Source organism: Pantherophis guttatus, chromosome 1 (genome assembly GCF_059756535.1).
Source record: "Pantherophis guttatus breed Tessera chromosome 1, ASM5975653v1, whole genome shotgun sequence".
Classification (NCBI taxonomy): domain Eukaryota; kingdom Metazoa; phylum Chordata; class Lepidosauria; order Squamata; family Colubridae; genus Pantherophis; species Pantherophis guttatus.
The window spans coordinates 126,074,483-126,097,652 of NC_142063.1; the positions used below are offsets into that span (position 1 = coordinate 126,074,483).

Consider the following 23,170-nt stretch of genomic DNA (forward strand, 5'->3'; position numbering starts at 1 on the left):
GAAAAGATGGAAGAACAGAGGCCGGAGACACAGGACTGCTGTTTTCAGTATCAGACTCCAGACCCTATCTTGCCTTTAGTAGGTAGAACCGGATTTTACTATGTTTTTACAGCATCTGTCAGCATACTGATGAGAGTGGTAGTCACCTATCTATCCCCTTGTTATATGGCCAATTTAATATCTTAAAATCCAATTTGTGTGTTAATTTTCTAATGGGAAGTGACTTCCAGTTATCTTCATCTGTCAAAATTCTACACAAGAGCCAGTTATATAGTACACTTAATATCCATATGACTCTCCTGCTGTCTTGGACAAACTGAAATATTCCAAAAACTGGGCAGGGAAGGCATTTTAAGATTATTGGGTTCATGTAATGATCATTTATGTGCATTTCCTCCTCAAAAGCAACCTATCAAAATCTGGGGCTAATATTAAGAAAATGTACAAGTGAACTCACTGTTTCTCTGTGCTATGAATCAGCTGGTTATAAATAGAATTTTCCAATTATCTTGGTGCGAAAATATGCAAACATTTTGATAACATCCTTTTTAGGGGTTCTTCTTCCCTTTTGGAATAAAGACACTTAAGAAGGATTTTAGAGCTGAAACCAAACTTACAATAATGTTTGTAAGTTCTCTGACTGGCAAGCAATAAATATCACTTCTACTTGCATTCTAAAGCTTGCTGTGTAGAACATGGTGGGCTGATTTTATTTATTCTATCAGCAGCTTTCTTCCTTTCCTCTGCTACTTCAACTAATTCCTAATTAAACAGACACTTACAGGTTAATCCTCCCAATTGCATAGAATCAGCCTTAGGGAACACTGAAATTTATTTATCATATCAGCGTAGCAGGTTTTCTACAATAATGCTAAGGGTTATTTTATTTTAACTTCTGCCTTCTGATAATCACTTGCCTAAAGACCTTTATGGCGAGGTAAAAATATGAATAGAGGGAGCTCTTCTTGATCCAAGCACGATGTTTTGTCCACTATCAACCTGACACTTGACCTCAGGAAGCAGTAGTTGTGAGGCAGGGAGAAAGTCAATGCTCTCTCTTTCTTTGGAAAGGCGCAAATGACCTTTTTCGATTGGCTATTTATTCACCTTAGGAATTTAATCATGGATTCTGCTGAAAATCTCTAATTAAAATCTGCACAGTGTCTTTGCATTCTGGACTTAACTCACCTTTAATGTCCTCATAGGCTTGGATTAGAACATGATCTTGGCACTCAAATGTGACAGATGTACATTTGCTTTGCTGCATCATTATAAAAAGGCTCAAAAATCAGGTATAATCAGCTAGGTTGGAGGTTAACCTCTCTGCTCTAATTGAAGTCATTCTTGTAATGAATAGAAATGTTTCTTCTCATCATTATCACAGGACCTAGAGAAAAGGGAGAAATCATTCCGTGGCCCCCCTACTTTTGTGGGAAGAAGCTACTTTTCCTTCTTGTAAAGCCTGTTTAAATCAGCAGTTAATTGAAAGATTATCTTCCTTTTGAAAATGGGAATGGTGTTCATATAAAAACCCTGTATAATAACTTAATAGCTTTGCTGCAGTGACTCATGTGTGTAAAGAGGAGGGAGGGTAGGAATTGTAGCTGTTGAATTCACGCTGGCTCAGAAGTATCTTCAGAACAAGAAGAGGGAGAATGACGCTTCTACTGTCTTATGCTCTTCTGGGAGGATCAGAAAAACTGCCAGGATCCATCTGTCTCTATTCTGGTTTGTTATCATAACAGGATCACATGTCATATATGAGGCAGACATTCTTTTCGGGCATCTGTAGGAGGTTGGAGAAGGTGGACCTCCAGTATGCCTAAACGAAATTAAAGTTCCTGCAAGGCTTCCATTTTAGATGAGATTACAGACATGCATTCTCCGAGATGCCAAATACTTAGAGCAGAGATGGTCCATCCACAACCTATGGGTCCCTCCCCAGTGCCCTGTAATTATGCCACTGAAATTAATCAGGAAAATGGACAAATTTAGGGAGTACAATTCAGGAGAGTTTAGAGTGGGGGAGATCTTACATCTTCATTTCCACCATAAAGTATTGTAAAGAAGAGGCAAAACTTGTCCCTGTCCTTATCATTATTAAGTCCAGATCTTTATTATACTCTTCTGCAAGGTCAGGAAGCTGTGTAGCAGCTCCCAGTTGCATAGTTCTATGAAGTGTTGCTCAACTCTGCTATAAACTGCATACTGACTGTATAATTATCCATCATCTATGTTGCTTGTAGTTCTTTCTTACGACCCAATGGTTTAAACAGCTCCAGAAAATTAAGAAGAAAAATATGTATCCCTATAAATACTCCTGGCTTGTTGGCTTTTTGCCTTTTCTTTTCTTTTGGTTTAGATTTCTTTTCAATTGGATGCTAACAGCTTGATCTCACTGTGGCATTGGTGCCAACTTCATAAGGATGGATTTGGCAATCATCATAGTTAGTGCCATTTTCCTTAACTCATATTCAACCAAAGAAAAATGAACATTTTGTTCCTGCCTCAAAGATGGGAGTAAGAATTGACATCTATTTTCTTAGGCCAGTGAAGGTAAAGGACATATCCCTGATTTAATTCAACATTTTTTTCTCTTTATTTCAGTATTTTAATGACTTTCAAGAGAACCCTAGAACTATTTAGGCTATTGAAACTTGCCTCCTATTCAGTTCAGGAATACAAATTAAAGTATCCTTGATAAATTGATAAATATCTATCTGTCTTTGAAAACATCCAAGGAACCATTTAAGTAATTATGCTCAAGTTTGGGACTTTTGGATGAAAGCCATGACATGCTAAACATCCCTTTTGCAGCAGGATGGCATTATGATAGAGATCAACATGAGATACAGGATCTTGGTCACCAAAATTCTCTCCAGGCTAAGGAGAGATGCTGAGATAGCCCCTGTGTACTCTGCACAGCTGCATTTTATGAGAAGACTGCAGGAACTGATGTTTTACAGTAAAAGTATGAACTGGATATCTGGGAGTTGAGGACCTTTTTTTGCTCATAGTCATGAACACAGCCTTTTTAAAGACATAAAACTTGGCCAAGCTTCATTTGTTAATCACTTTCTACTTTTTAAAATTGCTTTAGAAATATTAAGATCCTTTGAAATAGCAAGTATTATTGCAGTCACCAGGTGAGTCGCCTTCTCCTTAGAGAAAATAATTTTAAATAGTATTTTAAAAATTGGGAAAAATATTATTTTTTGGATTAAAAAGCCAAAGAATGCCTAGAATATTGATTTTTGAAAGTTAATAATGGTTTAAAAGCCCAGATGGAGTTGAAGCCATAATTTTAAATTAATTAGAAGATTTTTTTCCCCAAAGGAAATTGTAATTGTTTGGGTTTGTTTAAGTGAAAACAAAATAGACTGAGACTTTGAAGATTGGATACTAGAGGGAACTAGAGGACTAATTGTATTGAAGAGGACAATTGAACAAACAATGGAGCAAATCAATCTTGGGACTCTATTTGAAAGGGTTAAGGAGAAGATTCTTAAAAGTACAGAGAAGGAATGTAACATTGGCTTATTTGATCAAGGTTAAGTTTGATAATTAGTTATCCTTACTGAGCTTTTGTTGATATGGATTGAATGGTGAGGTATTTGGATTCTGTTTTTAGTTTACAAATGAAACATGGGATGAAGAGAATGTATGTTATAATTTAAAGGATGGTGATAAATTACTTAAATTGTACTTGTGATAAAGGGGGGAAGTTATTTCTTTCTTTTCTTTTCTTTTTTACCATCTCTTTTCCTGAGGCATACTTGACAATTGAGAAAGCCAAAGCAGGTTAAGAAGTAAGCCTCAAGACATACTTTCTAAAAAAGAAAAAGTGTCACATAAGGGAAGAGATGGGAAAAAGGAGAAAGATAAAACAAGTTACAACTTCATATCATAATAAGCTAGGATGAAAGCACTTCAGGCAACACGACAGTATGGCTGCCAGTCACATAACATCTGGGAAGCACCAAAGGCAGCCATTCTCTCAAGAGAACCAGTGGAACAGCTCTGCTTGACATCTCTCCCTCTGCTTCATGGGGGCGAGGGGAGCGGAAATCTCTTGTCATATTTTAGGCATTTTTATTACCTATATTTTGCTGTATTCTTTTTGCTCCATAGGAATTTAAATCTATAGTTAAACCTGTCACCTGCATTCATGTCAAATATTAGCTTACCTTGTCAATATTGATTGAGTTATTGTCAGGATTAATGATTGTTCCACAAGATTGCAAAATTTCTGCTTGCCTGTCTCCTACTAATCCAGTTGCATAATTTCTTATATGGAATCTCTGGAGGTTGCCTTTGCCTCAGAAGGAATAGGAGAGGGTTAAAAGATAACTTTCCCCTTTTTCTTTTTTAGAAAGTTTGTCTCAAGGCTTTCTTCCTAACCTCTAAGGTCCCTCTAGGATGAACCTTATTCATTGTTTTCAGTAATTGAAAAAAGTGGATGGACAGAAGGATGAGATTTCTGAGGTTGGATTCCCCACCCCTCATCCCTCAAGATTAGAGCTTTTGCTTTGAGGTTGATCCCAAAATATGGTACCATTGCTGGGATACATTTCATAGATATATATCAAGGGCATATGTTGAAGTCCGATATAAATGCATTGTTGGGTTCACTGTAGCAGTGTGCTATTTTCTCATTCTGGAGTTTACGAAGCAGGACTAGTCAAAATGGTGGAAATGGAAACCCAAGCAGGGATTCAGTCATGACTTCCAAGTACTCACGGGAGCTCAGCCCCAAGCCAAATGGCTTGATACAAACAAGCTTTCAGTCACAATGGTTACCTCAGACTGCTCCAAATAAAAGCCAGAGAGTATGCTAACATGCAAACAAGATTCAGAGATTGTTTCAGTAAAAATCTCCTCCATAGAGATTTCAAATAGGCTGCAATTCTGTCCAGATGGCTAACAACACTGTCTCCATGATTTTGGCTTAATTTCCATGCCAAGTTTTGTTAGAGTTGATACTGATGGCATGGGGGTGGGAGGAGAAATTGAATCAATATATAAAAGGGTAAGAATAGTTATAGTGCATACAAATTTATTATGGGAGCTTATCAGGAGTTAGTCAGTGACATCATCAGAATAAGCTATCAAGACCGATGTGTCACAAACATCACTGCATCAGAAAACCTACTGGATATAGTAGTAGGTCCTAATGCCATGAGAAAAGACATTATTAGGTCATGGACTTCTACTGAATATGACCACATTTTGATATTTCACTTTGATAAAAACCACCTATCAGTTCTCATTTTAACTTAATACTGTATATTATAATTACAGTCATGGTTGCTACACCTAGGTGTTCATTTAGGGTAAGCCCTTCCCTACTCTGACGTTTCCTTACAGTTTATCACACAAGGATCGCAATTGCAGGGTTATGACAAATGGTGACATCATTACTTTTCAGTAGTTAGAGCCAACAGCCAGCTTCTACATTAAACATATAAAACTAGTTTCTTTGGAGGTTGTTCTCTGAGAGGAGATTTTGATGAGCAAAAAAAAAAAAAAAAAAAAAAGACAGAGATTGTGGACTCCCTGTTCAAATCACGTATCTGGGTTCATTCTTCCGTTGTGTGGAAACAACATTAATGCTGGACTAAAACATATGTCTACTATATAGCAGATTAGAATGATTGTGAATTATGTCAGGCTGCAGGGCAGTTTGCTAAAGGTGTGGTGATTTTAAATCAGCCAGGGCCAGGAATCTTCATCCTTTCATTCTACCCGTTGCATTTTGTTTATGGGCCTTCACTTTGTTAGATAATTCTGCCCCCTCCTCAGAATTTATATCTTAATACTGTTACCTTCTCCTGCTCTAATAATCTCTCCAATAACTTCTATAGCAATATTTATCTCTTTCGGTTTTCCTATTATAAATCAGTTGCTCCTGCCTGTGGTAATTTTTAAATCTTTTCAGGGCATGTTGCTTAACCAGCTGGCAGCTACTAAGCTTTTGCTGTGTGAATATAGACTTCTAAAATGGCAGTTTCCCAAATCATGCTTTTCACTAAGTCTTTTGTACCATTTGCCGCCCCCCCAATAAGCTTCTCTTATGGACAGTGACCCTTGTGTGTTTGTGTGAAGTAAATCAGTCTGATGAAAGCAACCTCATATCACTGTACTGTTAAGTCCCATGGCTTGAGATGTTCCATAGACACCTAAAAGGGGCAAGCTTGCAACACAATAGGTCCATCCTGCTTTTGTCATTTTGATGAAAGCAGCAGTAGCTTACAGATAGGATATTTGTCTATTTTAAACCTTCCCAACAACTCTGGGCAGTGCATAAGTTAAAAAATAAAGCCACTGTAATAAAACAGATAAAAAATGATAGTGTTCAGGGGCCAACTTTTCCCAACTCATTAATGCAATTTCACTTCAAGGCACATATCTTACCTAACTAGACTCTCAAAACAACAATAACCTTGGTCTTTAAGACCTGTTTTAAGGACAGCAGAATCAGGTTGAAACTCCAGTGGGGTACCTGCCTTTTTTACAGAGGGCAGGTACTGCAACTATCAGAGTGTTTACAGTGTGATTACTATTTTGAGACAACCCAGGAAGAAAATACAGGATACACAGTGGTTTTGTCATTACAAACAGTGGTTTATATACAAGACTTCTATATACAGACATACATGTGGTAGGCACATATCAAGCAATCAATCAATCTTCAACTCTACATGGAGAACTACAATGCAGATAGAACACAACGAGGAGAGAGATACACAAGGCGATACACAAGGAGAGAGAGATATGCCCTTTCATGGCCTCCCTTATATAGACATCTTCTTAAAGTGGCAATAACCCTGCTGACTCATCCTGGTGCACAGCCTTACATCGGTTGGTCAGCTTTAAATCTTCATTACCCTGACACAACAGAGAAGGCAAGATTCAAAGGGGCCATCAGATGATACTGTTGTACTGATGAGGCTTGTAGCACCTCCACTTTGTTGACTTTTACAGATGGGCAGAGTCAATAGGACACAGATGTTCTCTTAAATAGTCAAGTCTAATATCACGAAGGACTTTGTAGATACAGCTAGTATACTGAATTGCACCCACGCTTACTACTAAACAATGTAGCTTGCTCAGCCAAGTTGCTACATAACCTCTCATGCTTCAATCTTCTGGACCAGTGGTGGGTTCTTCCTGGTTCGGTCCGGTTCGGCCGAGCTGGTAGCGGTGACGATATGATGTCACTGAACCGGTTCTCCCCCCCGCCCCCCCACCCACGTTATTCTTACCTTTTATTTGGTCCCACCCCCAATCTATTGCTGCCTCCTGAGTCCCAGCTGATGACTAGAGGGAAAAAAACTGTTTAAACTCTTGCCGCAGGGCTTCAAAGGGCCACCCTACAGCTGATCAGTGTTAAAAGCAAACAAATGAGTCGGGTCGTAAGTGTGAGGACTGGTTGTAAGTGTGAGGATCTTCCAGAAATGACTCTGACCAGCTAGGCACGCCCACCTAGTCACATGACCTCCAAGCCACACCCACAAAATAAGCCACGCTCACAGAACCGGTAGTAAAAAAAATTAGAACCCACCCCTGTTCTGGACCAGATGCAGCTTCTGAGTAGTCTTCAATGACATTCCCCTATAGAGTTCATTGCAATAGTCCATGCATGGGGCAACCAAGACATTAAGGACTGTGAGAAAGGATTCTCAGTCCCTGGAGGAGTACAATTATATCAGCTGAACCTGGCAAAAGGCCCTCATGATCATAGCTGTCACCTGTTCTTTGAGAGGAACTCTTAGTCCAGGAAATCCTGCTAATTATATATCAGTTCTGTCCTGGGAAATATAACTCTATTTAGAACTACAGATAGGGTTCTGATAGACCTTCCTGGGAGGTACTTAAGGCTCAACAGTCACCCTTCCCCTCACATGACCACACTTTTGCGCATTTACGACCTTTTGCGGCATCCTGTAGTCATGTAACCATATTTTACAATGGTTTTTGGCACAACTGCACCCACAGTGAACTATTGATTCATTTAATGATTGCAGCATTTGCTTTACAACTATTGCATTTTTAAAAGAGGCAACACAATGGAAAATCAACCATGGAATCAGATTTGTCCTTTCTCATCTTCATTTTCCAACTCCATTCCTGCATATGATCTCAAATTCTGTTCTGAAGGTTGGCAGGACTCTTCAGAGTAGATGATGATGATGATGTGAAAGGCTACAAAAATGATAGAGGAAGAAGAAGACTTATTTTGTGAGTAGAAATTATTCCTGCCCATCAAACCATACCATTGGATTCTGCCCCAAGTCTTTATCCGTTGGGTGACATCACTGTCATTGTTCTGTTTGTGGAATTTTGACACAGCTCAACAGAAGCTTCGATTCCATGGACAGGAACAATAAGCTCTGTTGCCTCTGTCTTATATTTTCTCCCAACCCACTCTTCTCAGACAGCAAACTTCTCTTTTACAAACTTAATTGTTGCATAGAAGGACATTTGTGCCCACAATACTGAATATATAAGCATTTGGATTAATAGTTGATGCACTGACCATTTTTACCAGCAAAGGTAAATGCTATTGTTGTATTACACCAAACAATATTAATAAAATGAATTGCTGTCTTTTTAAAATAAATAATTGGAAACTGAAACCATCACTCTTTTGATGATACCAAACTTTTTAAACATAGTGATAAGACACAATTGAGTTAATGGTATAAAGCACGATTGTCTTTGCTTTCTGCAACCAGTGTTTTATTCACAATTTTACAATAGATGTATTTTTTTTTATCGTTTGTTAGACAGAGGTAAGAAATTAAACATCAAGAAAATCACTTAAGTCTCTAATGTAATAATAACTGGCCGAAGGATCAACCATTTGGGAGAAAAGTAAGTATCATATAAAATATAAAAAGGGTCAGGATTTAAAAAGGAAGAAAAAAAAGCCTGCAACTCAGAATCTACTGCACCGTATCAACAAATTGACTGTAAGGCGAGGGATAAAAAATGAAGGCTTAGAACAAAAGCTTCAGAAAAAATAAAGTGTTGTATCCTGGCCTTCCATTTTGCCTGTGAGAAACAAAATGATGTGAACAAAATTATGACTATATGAATAATAGAACACCAGAGGTTTAATTGAGTATAAATTCTGCTACAGTTAGATGAATTATATCAACAGGAAAATTAAATTCTAAATGCACTGAATAAGCCCAAGAAATCTGGCACACACAAAGAACACACAGAGGCATCTACTAAAGTGTATCCCTTTTGAAGCCTCTGAAAGTAATTATACTTCCCAAAAACGTACCTGTCCTGCTAGTGTTTTTTACTGTTGTTTTTGGTTTCATTTTAGTATTTATTTATTTATTTATTAGTTCAATTTATATGCTGCCTTTCTCCGGAGACTCAGGGAGGTTTACAATGCGTTAAGCAATACCTTCATACTTTTGTATATACCTGCTTAGTAGGGTTTTTGGCCCCCCTCAAGTGGTGTTCTTTTTTTATACAAAGTCAGCTTATTGCCCCCACAGTCCGGGTCCTCATTTTACCTACCTCGAAAGGATGGAAGGCTGAGTCAACCTTGAGCCTGGTGAGATTCGAACTTGCAGAATTGCAGGCAGCTGGTGCTAGTTAACAGCACTTTAGTCTGCTGTGCCACCAAGACTCTAGTAGGGAGATGAAGTGATACAGGGCATCAATGCTTCAATGACTCTAAAGCAGGGGTGTCAAACTCATGGCATCACATTGTCGTCATGTGATGTATCGTGACTTCCCCCCCCTCACTAAAATGGGGGTAGGCATGGCCAGCGTGTGATGCATCCGGGCCGCGGGCCACAAGTTTGACACCCCTGCTCTAGAGGGACCTTAAATGCACACAAGTTTAATCATATGAAATATCCAGTGCAAATGTATACGAGGTTTATGGCAGAAGAACAAAGATGCATTAGAACTAGTAAGATTAGACTACTACAAGTGGGATTATTAGAGGGTATTTCAGTTTGGTTTAGTCACTAGGAAAAGATGTAATGTGGTTGGTGCAATTGGGAAATGTTGTCTTGGATCTGTTTTTGTTTAGTGCACTATGTTTTTTTAGGAAGGAAGACACAACTGCACCATGAATTTAAATAGATTTCTCCCTGATTAGATTCCATAAAAGTGGCATGCTACATCATGGTGCAAAGTATGTTTTGTGAATGATAGGGAAGAAACACATGTTGGAGAGATAATGGAAGTGCACGCTTAGGCATCAACTCCAAATTCAGCTCAGCCATCACATCTTTTGTCCACGAACAAAATCTGTTGCCCCCCCCTTATCTCAAAACTATACAACGTGTGTGCCTTCTCATTGTATTTTCAGGTTTAAAAAAAAAACACTCTCACATCTGGCTGCCATTATTTCTCATCTTCACTGCTAGCCCCTGTAGTGGATGGATGGACATCATGATGGATTATTACAAAGTTCTGGACATTCCCCAAAGTGCCTCCATGAATGATATTAAACGAGCGTAAGATAAGTCCTTTGACTCATCTTTTTCCTCATACAATCCCAGCTACCCAAACATGACATTTCTTGCTTCCTTGTGAATTTGCCTTGTGGGACCAGATAACAGTAACTGGTTCCTTTTTTGAAGTTTTGTTCTTGTTATTTGTCATTTAAGGCTATGGCAATGATGGAAAAAAATAACATTACTGTGATGGGATTCCTCCATGGATAATTTAGCCAGAAATCTGATCATAGTCTCGTCCCTATTATTAGGAGTTACTCTCTCTCTCATGTGAATAATGAGAAGCTGTCTGGAATAATGATATAAAAAAAGATTATTTGCTTCCAATATATGTGGATGTTTATATGGAGGGCCGGATCAGTAAAAAACAAAATATTTCATTGTCTGCCTTGGAAAGACAATATCCATTCTGGCAATTTTTGGTATGGATTCTTAAAAACAGGAGAAAAATCATTACTTAGATTTACTGTCATCTAGTATTCATAGCTATTGTATACCTCATCTCCTGATTTATGCAATTCTTAATGCAAATAGCTTGAAAACCTTTTTAAAAAAATGCCATTTACCAATTTCCCAATCTTTTATGTATATATTTATTCAATGCAAGCTTTTCAATGCAAATTTCCCCAATCTGCATTCTTTTTCTATTCCTCTGCTACTTGTGCCATGACAAAAATTCAGTGGAAATATTCAAATTTGCTCCCAACGTAATTCATGGTGGAATTTTTGTATATTCTAGCTGGTTGATCACTAACATTATTGCAGCTTTATTATGGATTTAGTTGATTGGTAATTAACACTTGTTACACTTACGTGAAACTATGCAGGTACCGGAGTAAAGTGCTCAGATGGCATCCAGATAAGAATCCAGAGAACCGAAAAGAAGCTGAGCAGAAATTCAAGGAGATTGTTGAAGCTTACAAAGTCCTTTCAGATAGTAAGAACCCTAGTTCCTTTCTTATGCTCTTCTCTTTTTGGGTCTTTGAAGAGATTCAGTAGTTCACTCTCATTTATTTTTGATCAAGTAATCCAAATACAAAACATCTAGAGCATAGATGATGACTGACACTGGAATGAATTTAGATGAAAGGTAGAAATTAAAATAAAAAAAATATATAACACCCACCAACATTACATTCATTACATCAATGAAGACTCGGTCATCTAGGCCAAAGGTGTCTAAAGGTGGAATCATGTAAACTGGACCATGATTGTAAGCCACTTGGGGGAGAAACCCCTGAAATTGGTATGGCAAGAGTTGGTACAAGTCTGTAGAGATTCTCAGTCATCCCCAGGTCATGGCTGTCTCAAAGATGCTTTTTCAGGAGGCAACTTGACTTCCTTGTTTTTCCTTTGAAGATGTTTAGCTTCTCATCCAAGAAGCTTCTTCAGCTCTGACTGGATCCTTCCTTTCCCACCATCCTTCCATTCCCCACCATCCAGTCAGAGCTGAAGAAGCTTCTTGGATGAGAAGCTAAATGTTTTCAAAAAGTCCAGTTGCCTCTTGAAAAAAGCACCTTTGGGACAAGAGTTGGTACATTCCAACAACACTCTGACTTTCTGCCTAACTAATTTTGCTCTGACTGATGAAGTTGCTTGGATGAGCAATGAAACGTCTCAAGATTAACAAAGTTTGGTTCAGTTGCCATGATTCAATCTTTAGACATTCCACAAATGAGTTCTCCTTCCAATTCTGTATAGTAAATTGATGCAACTTTGATTTCCTCCAAATGCATATGAATACCTGACTTTCTGTTCATGTAATCAAGATGCTTCAAATAAAAAGGATCTGTATATTCTGCACATATTGTAGGCTTGTTGACCCATTTGATCTTTCTTGGTTTTCCCTTTAGCGGATTAAAGAAGTGAGCTTCCATCAGTGAGATATAATTCTCTTGTTTCTTTCCTTCCCTTTGCAATTCTTTGTGTGACTTCCAAATTAGCTCTGGAGGCTTGGCTGGAGGTGGAATGAGGTGCGCAGTTCCCTCAGAACAATTTTTAGTGCAGGCTATACAGGGAAGAGAAAAATCGTACCACTCCATTCTGCCAATATTGGAAGTATGCAATTGAATTTTACTCTTTCAGGGTCTCTCTTTGTGTAGCTGTCTATCTGAAAACAGGTATCTGCTATTTCTGGTTTTATAAGCCTTTTATTATTTCTTTATGGCATCTCCTTGTACAGTAATGGTGAGCTGCTATTTAGGAGATCGGAAGCAATAACCTTGGAATTATTCAAACCTAGTGATATGGAGTCAGCTTTAAATTCCCATAGGTTAATGTCTCTTTTATTCCAGAAAGTACTCGTATCCCTTATGATGGAAATAGCAAAGATACTTCCAAAGGAACAAGTAAGTAAACTAGAGAAAGACATAAGGGTCTTTTAAAATCAGATCAATTATTTCATCAAGGGCTTGATACCTTTCATAATAATGAATATACACCATTGACCTTCTTATACCCTGTGATCTTCAGTAAGGAAAATAGAGACTGGACTATTTAAAAAGCTTTGGAGGAAACCAAAACCTGTTTTTTCATCTATTTAGATGTGAACTACTATCACTTATAAAACAGCAATAAGAAAAAAAATATGTGCACTCTAGCTAGGAATTTTGGAGGCTACCATCTGACAGATGAGATATCATCTTAGAGCAAGGCCTGTTTTAGAGGCAGGGTCATCCAAATTATGGCTTAATATTTGAAATTGACAGATAAATTGACACCTTTTATTCAAAGCAGTAAAAGAAATAGTTAAGATATAATAGTTTGTTTCCTCAATATTTGGACTCAGAGGTTACAAATATCTGGTAGAGAATGGTATAGTTGAGTTTTGTTTAGTTTAATTTTTAATCCAAGCAAGAAGAGGCTTTGCAAACATGATTATCAAAGACAAGCTATTCTGTGCAAATGGAAGGAATCAATCTCTGAGCAAAGATCTCTACTGATTGCTTTTCTTAATATCCCCATAGATCATTGAAAAAGAAAATGCAACAGTTTGGATGATATTATTTCTCGTTAAAGTCATTTTCTTTATCCAGCCCTCACTGCATACATACGTAATGGTCTCATTTTGTCTTATTTTCTCTCCTTAGAAAAAAATGGAGATGAGAAACACTTATCAGTATTTGATCAGGATGGCATCAAAATATTCTTCACAAGACAGCGTTCCTCTTCCGGTAATATTATATGTAAACCCAATCTAACCCCCATTTTTCACAATTAATTTGGAATACTCATCATTATACTTTTTTCTGCAGTAAATTAGCCAGACCTTCTTTTTTAATAGCCAAATTTGAAGGATTTTGACTGAACTGGAAATTTAGTTTAACAGAAAACAAAGCAGATATAAATGATATAAAGGAAAAACAAAATATTTTTCATCATGTGTAGACAAAGTTTTATTGTTGGTTCCCTGCTTTGATGAATTTGGCCTTTGGGCATTTAATTCTTTATTAGCAAATTTATATCATCATTCCATCTTAACTAAATAACACTGGATGGCTTATAAAACACTTAAATAAAAACTCTGTGTCAAAGCCGTAAGGCAACACCAAATTAAAATAATTGAGGCTCTTCCCATAACTGTCTAATTACACAACAATAAAACATATATACAGGCTCCACTAATCTTCTGTCCCCAGGAGGTCTTCAATGCTTGTATGATGAGATACCATGGCAACAGAAATAAAAATGGAGGGAATCAGATTATTTTACTGGGCCACCAGAAGGAAAGCAGAATGGAAAATAATTCTAATCTTCATTTATTTAACGGTGGGAGAAAATAGAGAAAACCAATAGAGAAGTCTGCAGGACAGAGAATTTGTGAAGATGTTTGGACGTTGATGGTAATAACATTTGTTTAAAGAGAAAAGCAAACACATTTAGAAATGATTCATCATACATATATGTCCTCTGTGTTTCAGATTTTTCTGTATCATTCTTCAGTGCCCCTAAAAGATTCCACCACTTTTCCATCATGACTGCTATCATCAATGGCAAAAAGATCACAACCAAAAGGTAAGATGCAAAGTGGATGCCTTTCTATGACTCCTTCACTTGATACTTAGATCTCTCTGTACAGAAACATTAATGTTTTATTCATGTCTGAAAACCTTCACGCACCAACAGTCTAATACAAAAATTAGGACTGGTTGAGAAGATCTGCATTTTTTTCTACTAGTTCTCATTCACTTTGATAAAAGGAGAACTAAAAAACCTTTCAAAGGGGAACAAAATTCTGTATTTTCCTCCTTAGGTATCAATGATTTTAACTAACAACCTTGCCAAGAGAATAATATGTGGGTGAAGTATTGCCTTTTATTGCACAGTTATCTTTTCAATTATTGATAGTTCCATTGATTTCCCATGCTTCAAGGGAAGACCAAGGGAGGACTTCAGCCCAAACTGGGCATTTTTCAGTTGTGATGCCACTGCTTCTTAGAGAAATATGTAGAAATGTCTGCCCCATTTCTCCACTTGAAAGCTGGTTAAGAATTTGCGTCCAAAACTATTGTTTCCCTGATATACGACTTAATAGTAGTCAAATAACAGATTTTTGTCTTTTACACATTGCAAAATGTGAAAGGTGGTGATAAGCACTTTTCTTTTCTTTTGTCATTTTAATAGTTATATTAATCACTGTATATCTAGCTTTCTCTCTGTTCCTTGTAGAGTGGGGGCAAAAAAGTTAGAGTTGTGAAAGTCTGAGGACTTTGATTTTAAAATATTGAGAGGGAATATTATTGAATATATTTGAGACAACAAAATATGGGTTAGTAACATTATTTCTCAGTCACACTTATGCCAAAACAATTTAATACCTTTTTAAAAAAATGCAGGATCACATTTTTAGGAAAGTCACCCACATGCAGAGAAGTTTTAACATTAAAATTCTAATGGAGAATTTTTGAAGGATCATTATTTTCTTCCCAAATAAACTGAAACTTAAAAGAAATTTTTGAAGTGTGGATGTTCAAATCTTTCCTGAGGAGAATTCTTGTATATAGTTAAATTGTATGAAAAATGAGAGGCAGCAATATCTTTATACTGCTATAAGGATATATCAGGAGCTCACATTTTGAAGGATAAATTGATTCTTAAGTAAAGTTTACTTTCCGTTGAATTCAACCTTTGTTGACATTTTGGATGCATCCTATAACCCTTATATTCTCTGCTGGCTTCCCATCAAAGTATACTAACCAGGTCTGATCCTGCCTGTCTTCTCAAAATCAGCCAAGATCTGTTAGAAACAGCAAATAATTCAGACTGTCAAACTGCATAACAAACAAAACCTGTTAAGTTGCTTTGAAGTCTAAGCAAGAAATTACAAGTGCCTTTCCTAGAACCATTATATAAGAATAATAATGAAGTAACTGACCAATACCTCTCCTTTCAGGCATCTTGAGAATGAAAGCAAGTACTTGGAAGTTGAAGAAAATGGGAAGACGGTATCTATCCATGTAAATGGTAAATTTGAATGGGTCAGATGACACTTTCTTCTTTCCAGTGTGAAATATTGCTTTTAGTGTTCATGAGACTTCTCAAAGGCACCTGATTTTTCAAGAAAGCACTTTGTGTGCCTTAATAAAAATTGTGACCCCCAAGACATTTCTGTCTCAGGGAGGGCAAAGAGCTAGGTAGGCAGGCAAGCAGATAACATACAAATGTCAGCAATCTCTTCCTACAGAATTCAAGATGAATTGGAGGGACTTAGCTTTCTTTTTTCTGAATTGTAGGCCTGAAGGGATCCAACTAAAATAGGTGAATAGAATTCTTCCCAAAGAGAGTCAAATACAGAGGGAAAAAACACTAGAACTAAAAAAAGAACTAATTTGCACTCGGTTTTATAATCTGAATGTGTTCTGTTGCAACATTATGCTGTATTTCCAATTTGTCTGCAACAGCAGAAATCAAGAAAGAAGGTTAATCAAAGGCACTGTTTATAATGAAACAAACTGCTTTCTGCAATACAAGCAAAAGTAATTGGTTAAATATTACTATACCACATTCAATTAAAGGCATTAATTCTTATTATCTGTCCTACAGCTCTTTTAATGGTCTGTCTGTTAGGTTTTGGTTTGGAGCATTGTACAAATCCAGTTACTGTAGCTTGTATACCATAAATTATGGCTTAGTAAATTGTGGAAATCTAGAAAATTGTAATTTATTAAACAAATTATGGTTAAATATGGTCTCAAGGGTACGAGGCTGGACCTGGATAGAATTGAAGCAATCACCCTCAGGAACTGTCAAGCTAACAAACTCAATGAGTTTGTTTGGTACTCAATGAGTTTGATACAAAATCTGTTGTATACCCTGTAGTGTTAACCAAACTAACCATTAAGAGTTTTATTTTTCTTTTACTGAATTTTATCTATATACATCCATATAATCTATATACATTTATCTATATACAATTTTATCTATATACATCCATATTTCATCTATATGGAATATATTCTAGAAGTTATAAAGATTCAACATTGCTTTTGGGGGAAATTGTCTTCATTTGTGTAGCATTACTACCACTCTTTTATGTGTGGTTTGATTCAGCAACTGATATTAATAGCTTACTGGGTATTTTGACAACTATTGACCAACCATTGGCTGAACAGTTGCTAGTTGTTTATATTCTTATAAAATATGTTAAATTTTGATGTTAGCATACTGGGAGTTTTGCTGCATATTATTTATTCCAGCTGTTATAAACACAGACTGTTATGCCTACATAGAAGTAAGTTATACTGATGGACAGTAAATTCTACTAAGTAGAAATTACTCTTTTAAGACATGTAATTGTAACCTAAGGGAACCTGATTATGAATCTACATACTTGCTCCAGAGTGTTGTCATGTGTGGGGGAAAAAAAGAACATAATAGAACCAGATCAAGATATTTGGCTTGGTTGTCCAAAATACAAAACAATGATTCATAACCTACAGATGTTAATTTGATTCCCCAGGAGATAAACTTCTCAATACTGGAGTATGCTAGCATCTTCCACAGCATCTGATCATTCTCTCCTTCTGGGGAAAAAGGGCCAATCATGCTGCAGATACTATTAGCTCTTTGAATGCTAATATGTTCTGCAAGTAGTGTTGCGAGTGATCTTGGCTTGTCACCAACTGTTAGTCAAGGATACCTTACAAGTCTGTAGGGAGGATAAAAGACCATGTGTGCCACTTAGACCTCCTCAAAGCAGGAAGAACAAATTATAAAACAAAATACAAACACCGAGGATCATTTTATGATTTTCAGATTACTTTTGCCTGATGTTTCCAGCAGAAAGCTTAAATCAAGTAAGATAGACATTAATTTTTTTCTCTCAATCAGTGACTAGAAAGTTTAAAAATTCTCCTATTTGCAAATACTGAGCCATGAAGTAAGGATGAGCCTTAATCATATACCTATTTCTGTAGTTGAGTAATGAATTCTGCTTCTTGCAGGGATTCCAGTTTATGACAGAGAATTTAATGGATCAGTAGGAAGTTTGGCTTCAGCTTGCAGGCTGGACAAGGGACGCTATCGTCCACACAGGCGGCGTTTCTGGACTTATGAAAAACGGCAGTGGGCTGATGAATGGCGGCAGTGGGCAAGTAAATGGCGGGACTGGGCTGAAGAGTGCCGTGAATGGGCTGAAGGAAAGAACAAGACAAAAAATCAGGATAATGCTGGGCATCACCAGGCAAATGCAACAGAACATCCAAAAGCTAGTCAAGAGCATCTCAAGTCAGACAAGAATTGTCCTAGGCCAGGAGGAAACCTTCATGGATTTCCCATGCCGGGGGAGGGGAAATGTGATTCAAAAGAAGGCCATAGCAAAACAAATAAAGGATCACCTCAATCAGAAGAGGAACACTTCAAGCCAGATACAGGATACTTTATTTTTCCAAAACCAGGTGAGAAAAGTCCTCAGATGGATGAAGGGCGTCCTAAGTCAAGCAAGAGGCAACCCAAACCAGAGGAAGGGAACATTTTGCGAAATGTTGGTATTGCTAAGTCAGGGGATGGACCTGCAAATCAGGATGAGGGACATCATAGAACAAAATATGGGAAGCCAAAGTCAGAAGATGGTCAGGCCAGGCCAGGGAAAGTGCATCTTGGATTACAGAAGTCAGACCAAGAATTTCCTAGTCCTAAAAATTCAGATCCCAAGGGCACTGCCACTCCTAGGAAACACATTTCTGAATGCAACTCTCAGGCTGAGACAGGTGAACCCCACACTGAGAAACAGGAGCCAGAGTCTGAAGGTAACAAGAGTCATGCTGTGAACCTTGAAAAGAAAAATCTAAAAGATGAAAAATTGGAAATAGAAGTCCAGAAAGATGGGATTCCATTAGAGTCTGAATCAGAGAAGAGAATCAAACTAAATGTTCAAGAGATAAAGTATTGTCTTGATCCCAAACAGACTTGTGAAGGACAAATGTCTGGCTATAGTGCGACAAGGTTGTCCCTGAAAAGGAAAGAGCTCCAAATTCAGACAAGAAAACTATATGTCAAAAGAAACAAGTCTCAGGTTAGGACCAAAATACCCTACAGCTTTAGGAAGAACAAATCTCAGGCAGGAAAACACAGGAGTCCTGATGGGCATAATAGAAGAGAGTTGGACGGGAGATTCTACTTTAATGAACGCATAGAGACGATTCCTGTTGGAAAGAAGTCACCTGCAGGTAATAGATATCTTTTCACAAATAGAAAGAAAGCCCCCCTCCCACCCCTCCCAAAAGGTGAAACTCCTTCCCAGGCAAAAAAGAGACTGCCCAGAAGAAGGGCATATCCCTCATTTGACGTTCAGAGTGAAAAGCTTCATTCTACTTCTGAAGCCAGGCAGCCTTTGAGCACACATGGCCAACAGCAAAGGAAGATGACGAAATTGCCTTGGGTCAGTGGACACCTTCCAAGTATTCAGGGTCGGAAGCTTGGAATGAATCAGTTCCCAATTATGAATCGTTGACCATTTGATGGGTGCAATCAAGCTAGCATTGAGCAAGGTCGATTTCTGTGGTTCACAACTTGTGAACATCCAGATTTCTGTATTCCAAGTGGGTGATGCAGAATACTACATTGTTGGGCTTCAACAGAAGGGAGAGTTCTAAGAGTTAATGGTCAGTGAAGGAGGTATTTTTTTCCCCCAATAAAGGAAATTAAATGTAATTCTTATTGTTCTCTAATATGTGTATGATATTGGATGAGAAACAGGAATTACTCTGGAGATATTCATTCAGACCAAATTTGCTCTAGATTTCTGCATTCAATCTTTTGTATCAACATTCCAAAATCAAAATATATTTTAACTTATTATGCTTTTGTTCAGTTTACATTACTTGATGTATTCCTAAGCAAAATACATGTTTGTATGTTTTAGAGGAGAAAGACAGGAATTTACATGCTATGCCTATCTGAAGCTTCAGTGCAGCTGTAATTCAAATTTAATCTTTGAACCAAATCATTGGATATATCAAGTTGAGTCAGGGGTGTTCAAGTAAAAAACGAATGGACTTTTTTCTGAATATAAATTTGAGTCAACTTGGTTCCTTGAATCAAGTTACATATTTGAAGCATACTGGGCATTAGTTGATTTAATATCACTAATAAGGTGATCATAAAATTATGTTTTTCTAACAATGGAATAAATGCATAGTAAATCCGGAAGGTATCCCACTAGATCTATTGAGATTTGACTTTGTTGATTACCACATAGCCTTCCAGTAGAAGCCACAATGATGTCATAAGCATAATTATATGATTTAAATAACTCAGATTATATTGTTTGCATCAGTTTGCATATGTTGTCATGTTGATGTTGATGGCATGGCATAGATGATGTCATAGCATAGATGATGTATAGTATGTCATTTGCACAATGATGTCATGGTGTGCCTGACATCTTGCTTCCCTTTAGATACCCATGAGTAGTCATGAAAGCCTAATTATGAAATACAGTATATATCCCCATAGCATAACCAATGCATTTTATCTGCAACTCAGCTAGATATCATTAAAGTATAGAATATGTATTATACACTTTAAAAGTTAAGAAGATTTTTTTTTTTGCCTTGAAGATGCCTTGTCAAATCATATCTTGGCTAAAATTCAGCAGTGCTTCATGAAATATTGTTTTTCAGGCTGAATTAAGTTCCTAAGCTGTCAATTGCAAACCCCAGAATAACCAATACAATAAGATCAATGGAATATCTAATTTCAAATGAGTTTGATGCATTGGATATATCATCCAGTTTTCTTGGCAATAACATGGAAGGTTCTTTTCGCCTTTTATCTCCATCATTTAAAAACCTGCTATTTCCTGATGATTTTCTACTCAAATACTAATCAGGTCAAACCTTGCTAAAAAAAATAAATCAGATAAGATGATGTAGATGCTGGCATTTGGCCAAGCTACCAATATCAGTATTAAGATAAATGTATTTTGTGGTATGTAAGAACAACAGTGTCTTTTCAATGATCATGCACAAAAGGCTGTTTGAGATATCAGCCAGTTAAATTTAATAGCTTTTATTTGCCAAGTAATTCTTCGCTATGCAAATGTCTCATGAATTTGTAACAGCGTCTCTCATTTCTGCTTTTGTGCTCAATACCACCATCACATGATTAAAAAAACCCATTATAAATGAGATGCAGCAAACCAGTTTTAAATGGTAATGCTTGTCAGCAGTCTTGCTTGCTATATATTATGCCTTGAACTTTTATGTGAAATTCACTGTTTCCTTTGGGGCAACCAATGTTATGCAAAATGCTAAAACAACAAGAAGAAGGAAGAGGTAGCAAAAAAAAAAAAAAAGCTATAAGACAAAAGAAAAGGAAATATAGATACCGTAAATCTGCTTTACACAAACACAATTTCTCTATACTTCTCCATATCTTGACTATACACTATCCATATTTCTACCATATCTACCAACTGTTTCATACATTCTTAAACTTCTCACTTTTTTCTTTTTAAGGATCTCATTAACTCCATTGAACCGTGACTTTCTTAGTCCTCCCCTTTCTCTCAACCCATTTACTTTTCCTTTATATATTTGTTCTGTAATTTGATTCTCCTACTTTCTCTCTATATGCCAAAAACTCCTCAGCGTTTTTCTTTACTGATCCCTCAGTTTTTGTTCAATCCCAATTCACTGAGCACTCATTCATTTTTGATTCTGTTTCTTCTAGTTTTAACACCTACTGCATTCAGCTTACTTTTATGTTTTTCCTGACAAACAATTTTCACTTCCATATAACAAAGAAGGCAAATGGTATAATAAAATATTGCTTACAAAATATATAAACTTTTATGTATAAATGATGAACAAGTTATTGCCAAAATATATAAACTTTTACTGAAATTTGAAATAGAAGAACTTTGTGCATGAGACAAGAACTCATTGTATTCCAGTTCTAGCCTGGTACCTTAATCACTACATTAAACTGGTGTAATTTAATAGCAGGTAGAAATAAGAAAGGTGGGCAGAGGAGAAAGTTTGCAGAATGAGTTAGATCAGATACTAATAATTGAAATTTTTAGTTAGAATTATAACTGACTCAGAGGTATTTTTCAGGCTTAAACATTATGCCATCTGCTTTAGGAATCTCCCTGCATGAAATGTGTTGCACTGCATATTTATAAATAATTATTTATATTGAATATTTAAAAGTAAATACAATAGATGTATAATGTACTGGACTACAATGTGCTTTATCTTTCACACACACAAAATCCTCTGGAAAAAAGGCAGTCCATGAAATTTCCTACTGCTGAAGAATACAGAATGAGCTTCGCTTTGTATCTTACAGTGGAGGTTAACTCTCCTTATCTAAGTGCTATTGTACTATCAGTAGGAGGAGAAGAGGGGGAAGTGGAGAAAAAAAGAATCTTAAAATAATACCAAGATCCTAGTACTAGTCAATCTCCTGAGACTTTCACAGCAATTTTGAGGAATATTCTAATATTCTACTTCTTTCATGATATAGGCATTATTTCAGAGTAGACATGTCATCTGCCTGACATCATTATCATTTATTATCATAAATAATTTTAATTATAGTTTATCTCCTTAATTCTAAGCAAATGTGATAATTCCAAGGTTGTTTCTCTCGCATTGTATTATGCTACATTGGATGTGAAAGGCAGATGTAGGACTGTTATTAGTTTCTTCTAATACCTCCTCTAGTTTAGAGGTAGTTTATCTTTAATGACTTGTTTATTCATTCAACAGTTATTAAGACATCACTCTTCAAAGGCCTTATTATATAATTAATATATCCTATCTGGCTTAGTAAATGAATGGTTGAGCAGGGAATTATTTATTAGATGGACAAAACTCACACTCCAAATGAAGCTGTACATTTGCTTTTACCTGTCACAAAACAGGTTAAGGACAATTTATTTGTTTTTTGTGAGTTTCTTTTTTTCCCCTTCTAGCATGGAAAGTGTAAGAAACTTGCCCGACCGTTCTTCTGATATTATTACATTTTAGTAATAACATCAGGAGTAAATAAATATAATGCAGGTACATTATTAAAACTTTATTATATAGAGTAAATAATTTTTAAATGTTGAGTAAATAAGTTTTAATATAGATGCTTTTAGATAGCTTCAGAGTTTTCTTTTCCCTCCCCCCCCCAAATGCAAATAGGATAAAAGAGTTAATTCTTAGTACAGAGAATAAATTTTGTTT

General features: G+C 36.6%; 1 protein-coding gene across 1 annotated transcript; it reads left to right on the top strand.

Moving 5' to 3' along the window:
• The first annotated feature begins 7,554 nt into the window (after positions 1-7,554).
• Positions 7,555-19,643, top strand: LOC117668648 (uncharacterized). Its single transcript, XM_034422695.3, has 8 exons — positions 7,555-8,556; positions 8,790-8,877; positions 10,346-10,493; positions 11,321-11,430; positions 13,583-13,666; positions 14,414-14,507; positions 15,886-15,956; positions 17,936-19,643. The coding sequence occupies exons 3-8, from the start codon at positions 10,420-10,422 to the stop codon at positions 19,441-19,443; spliced, it is 1,941 nt and encodes a 646-aa protein (XP_034278586.1). The 5' UTR covers positions 7,555-8,556; positions 8,790-8,877; positions 10,346-10,419; the 3' UTR covers positions 19,444-19,643.
• Positions 19,644-23,170: the final 3,527 nt, after the last annotated feature.

Excerpts from the sequence above, each read along its gene's own strand:
- LOC117668648 (XM_034422695.3), top strand. The coding sequence starts at position 10,420 with ATGGACATCATGATGGATTATTACAAAGTTCTGGACATTCCCCAAAGT. Across the intron at positions 10,494-11,320 it reads ATGAATGATATTAAACGAGC|GTACCGGAGTAAAGTGCTCA; the intron begins GTAAGATAAGTC and ends GAAACTATGCAG. Across the intron at positions 13,667-14,413 it reads AAGACAGCGTTCCTCTTCCG|ATTTTTCTGTATCATTCTTC; the intron begins GTAATATTATAT and ends TCTGTGTTTCAG.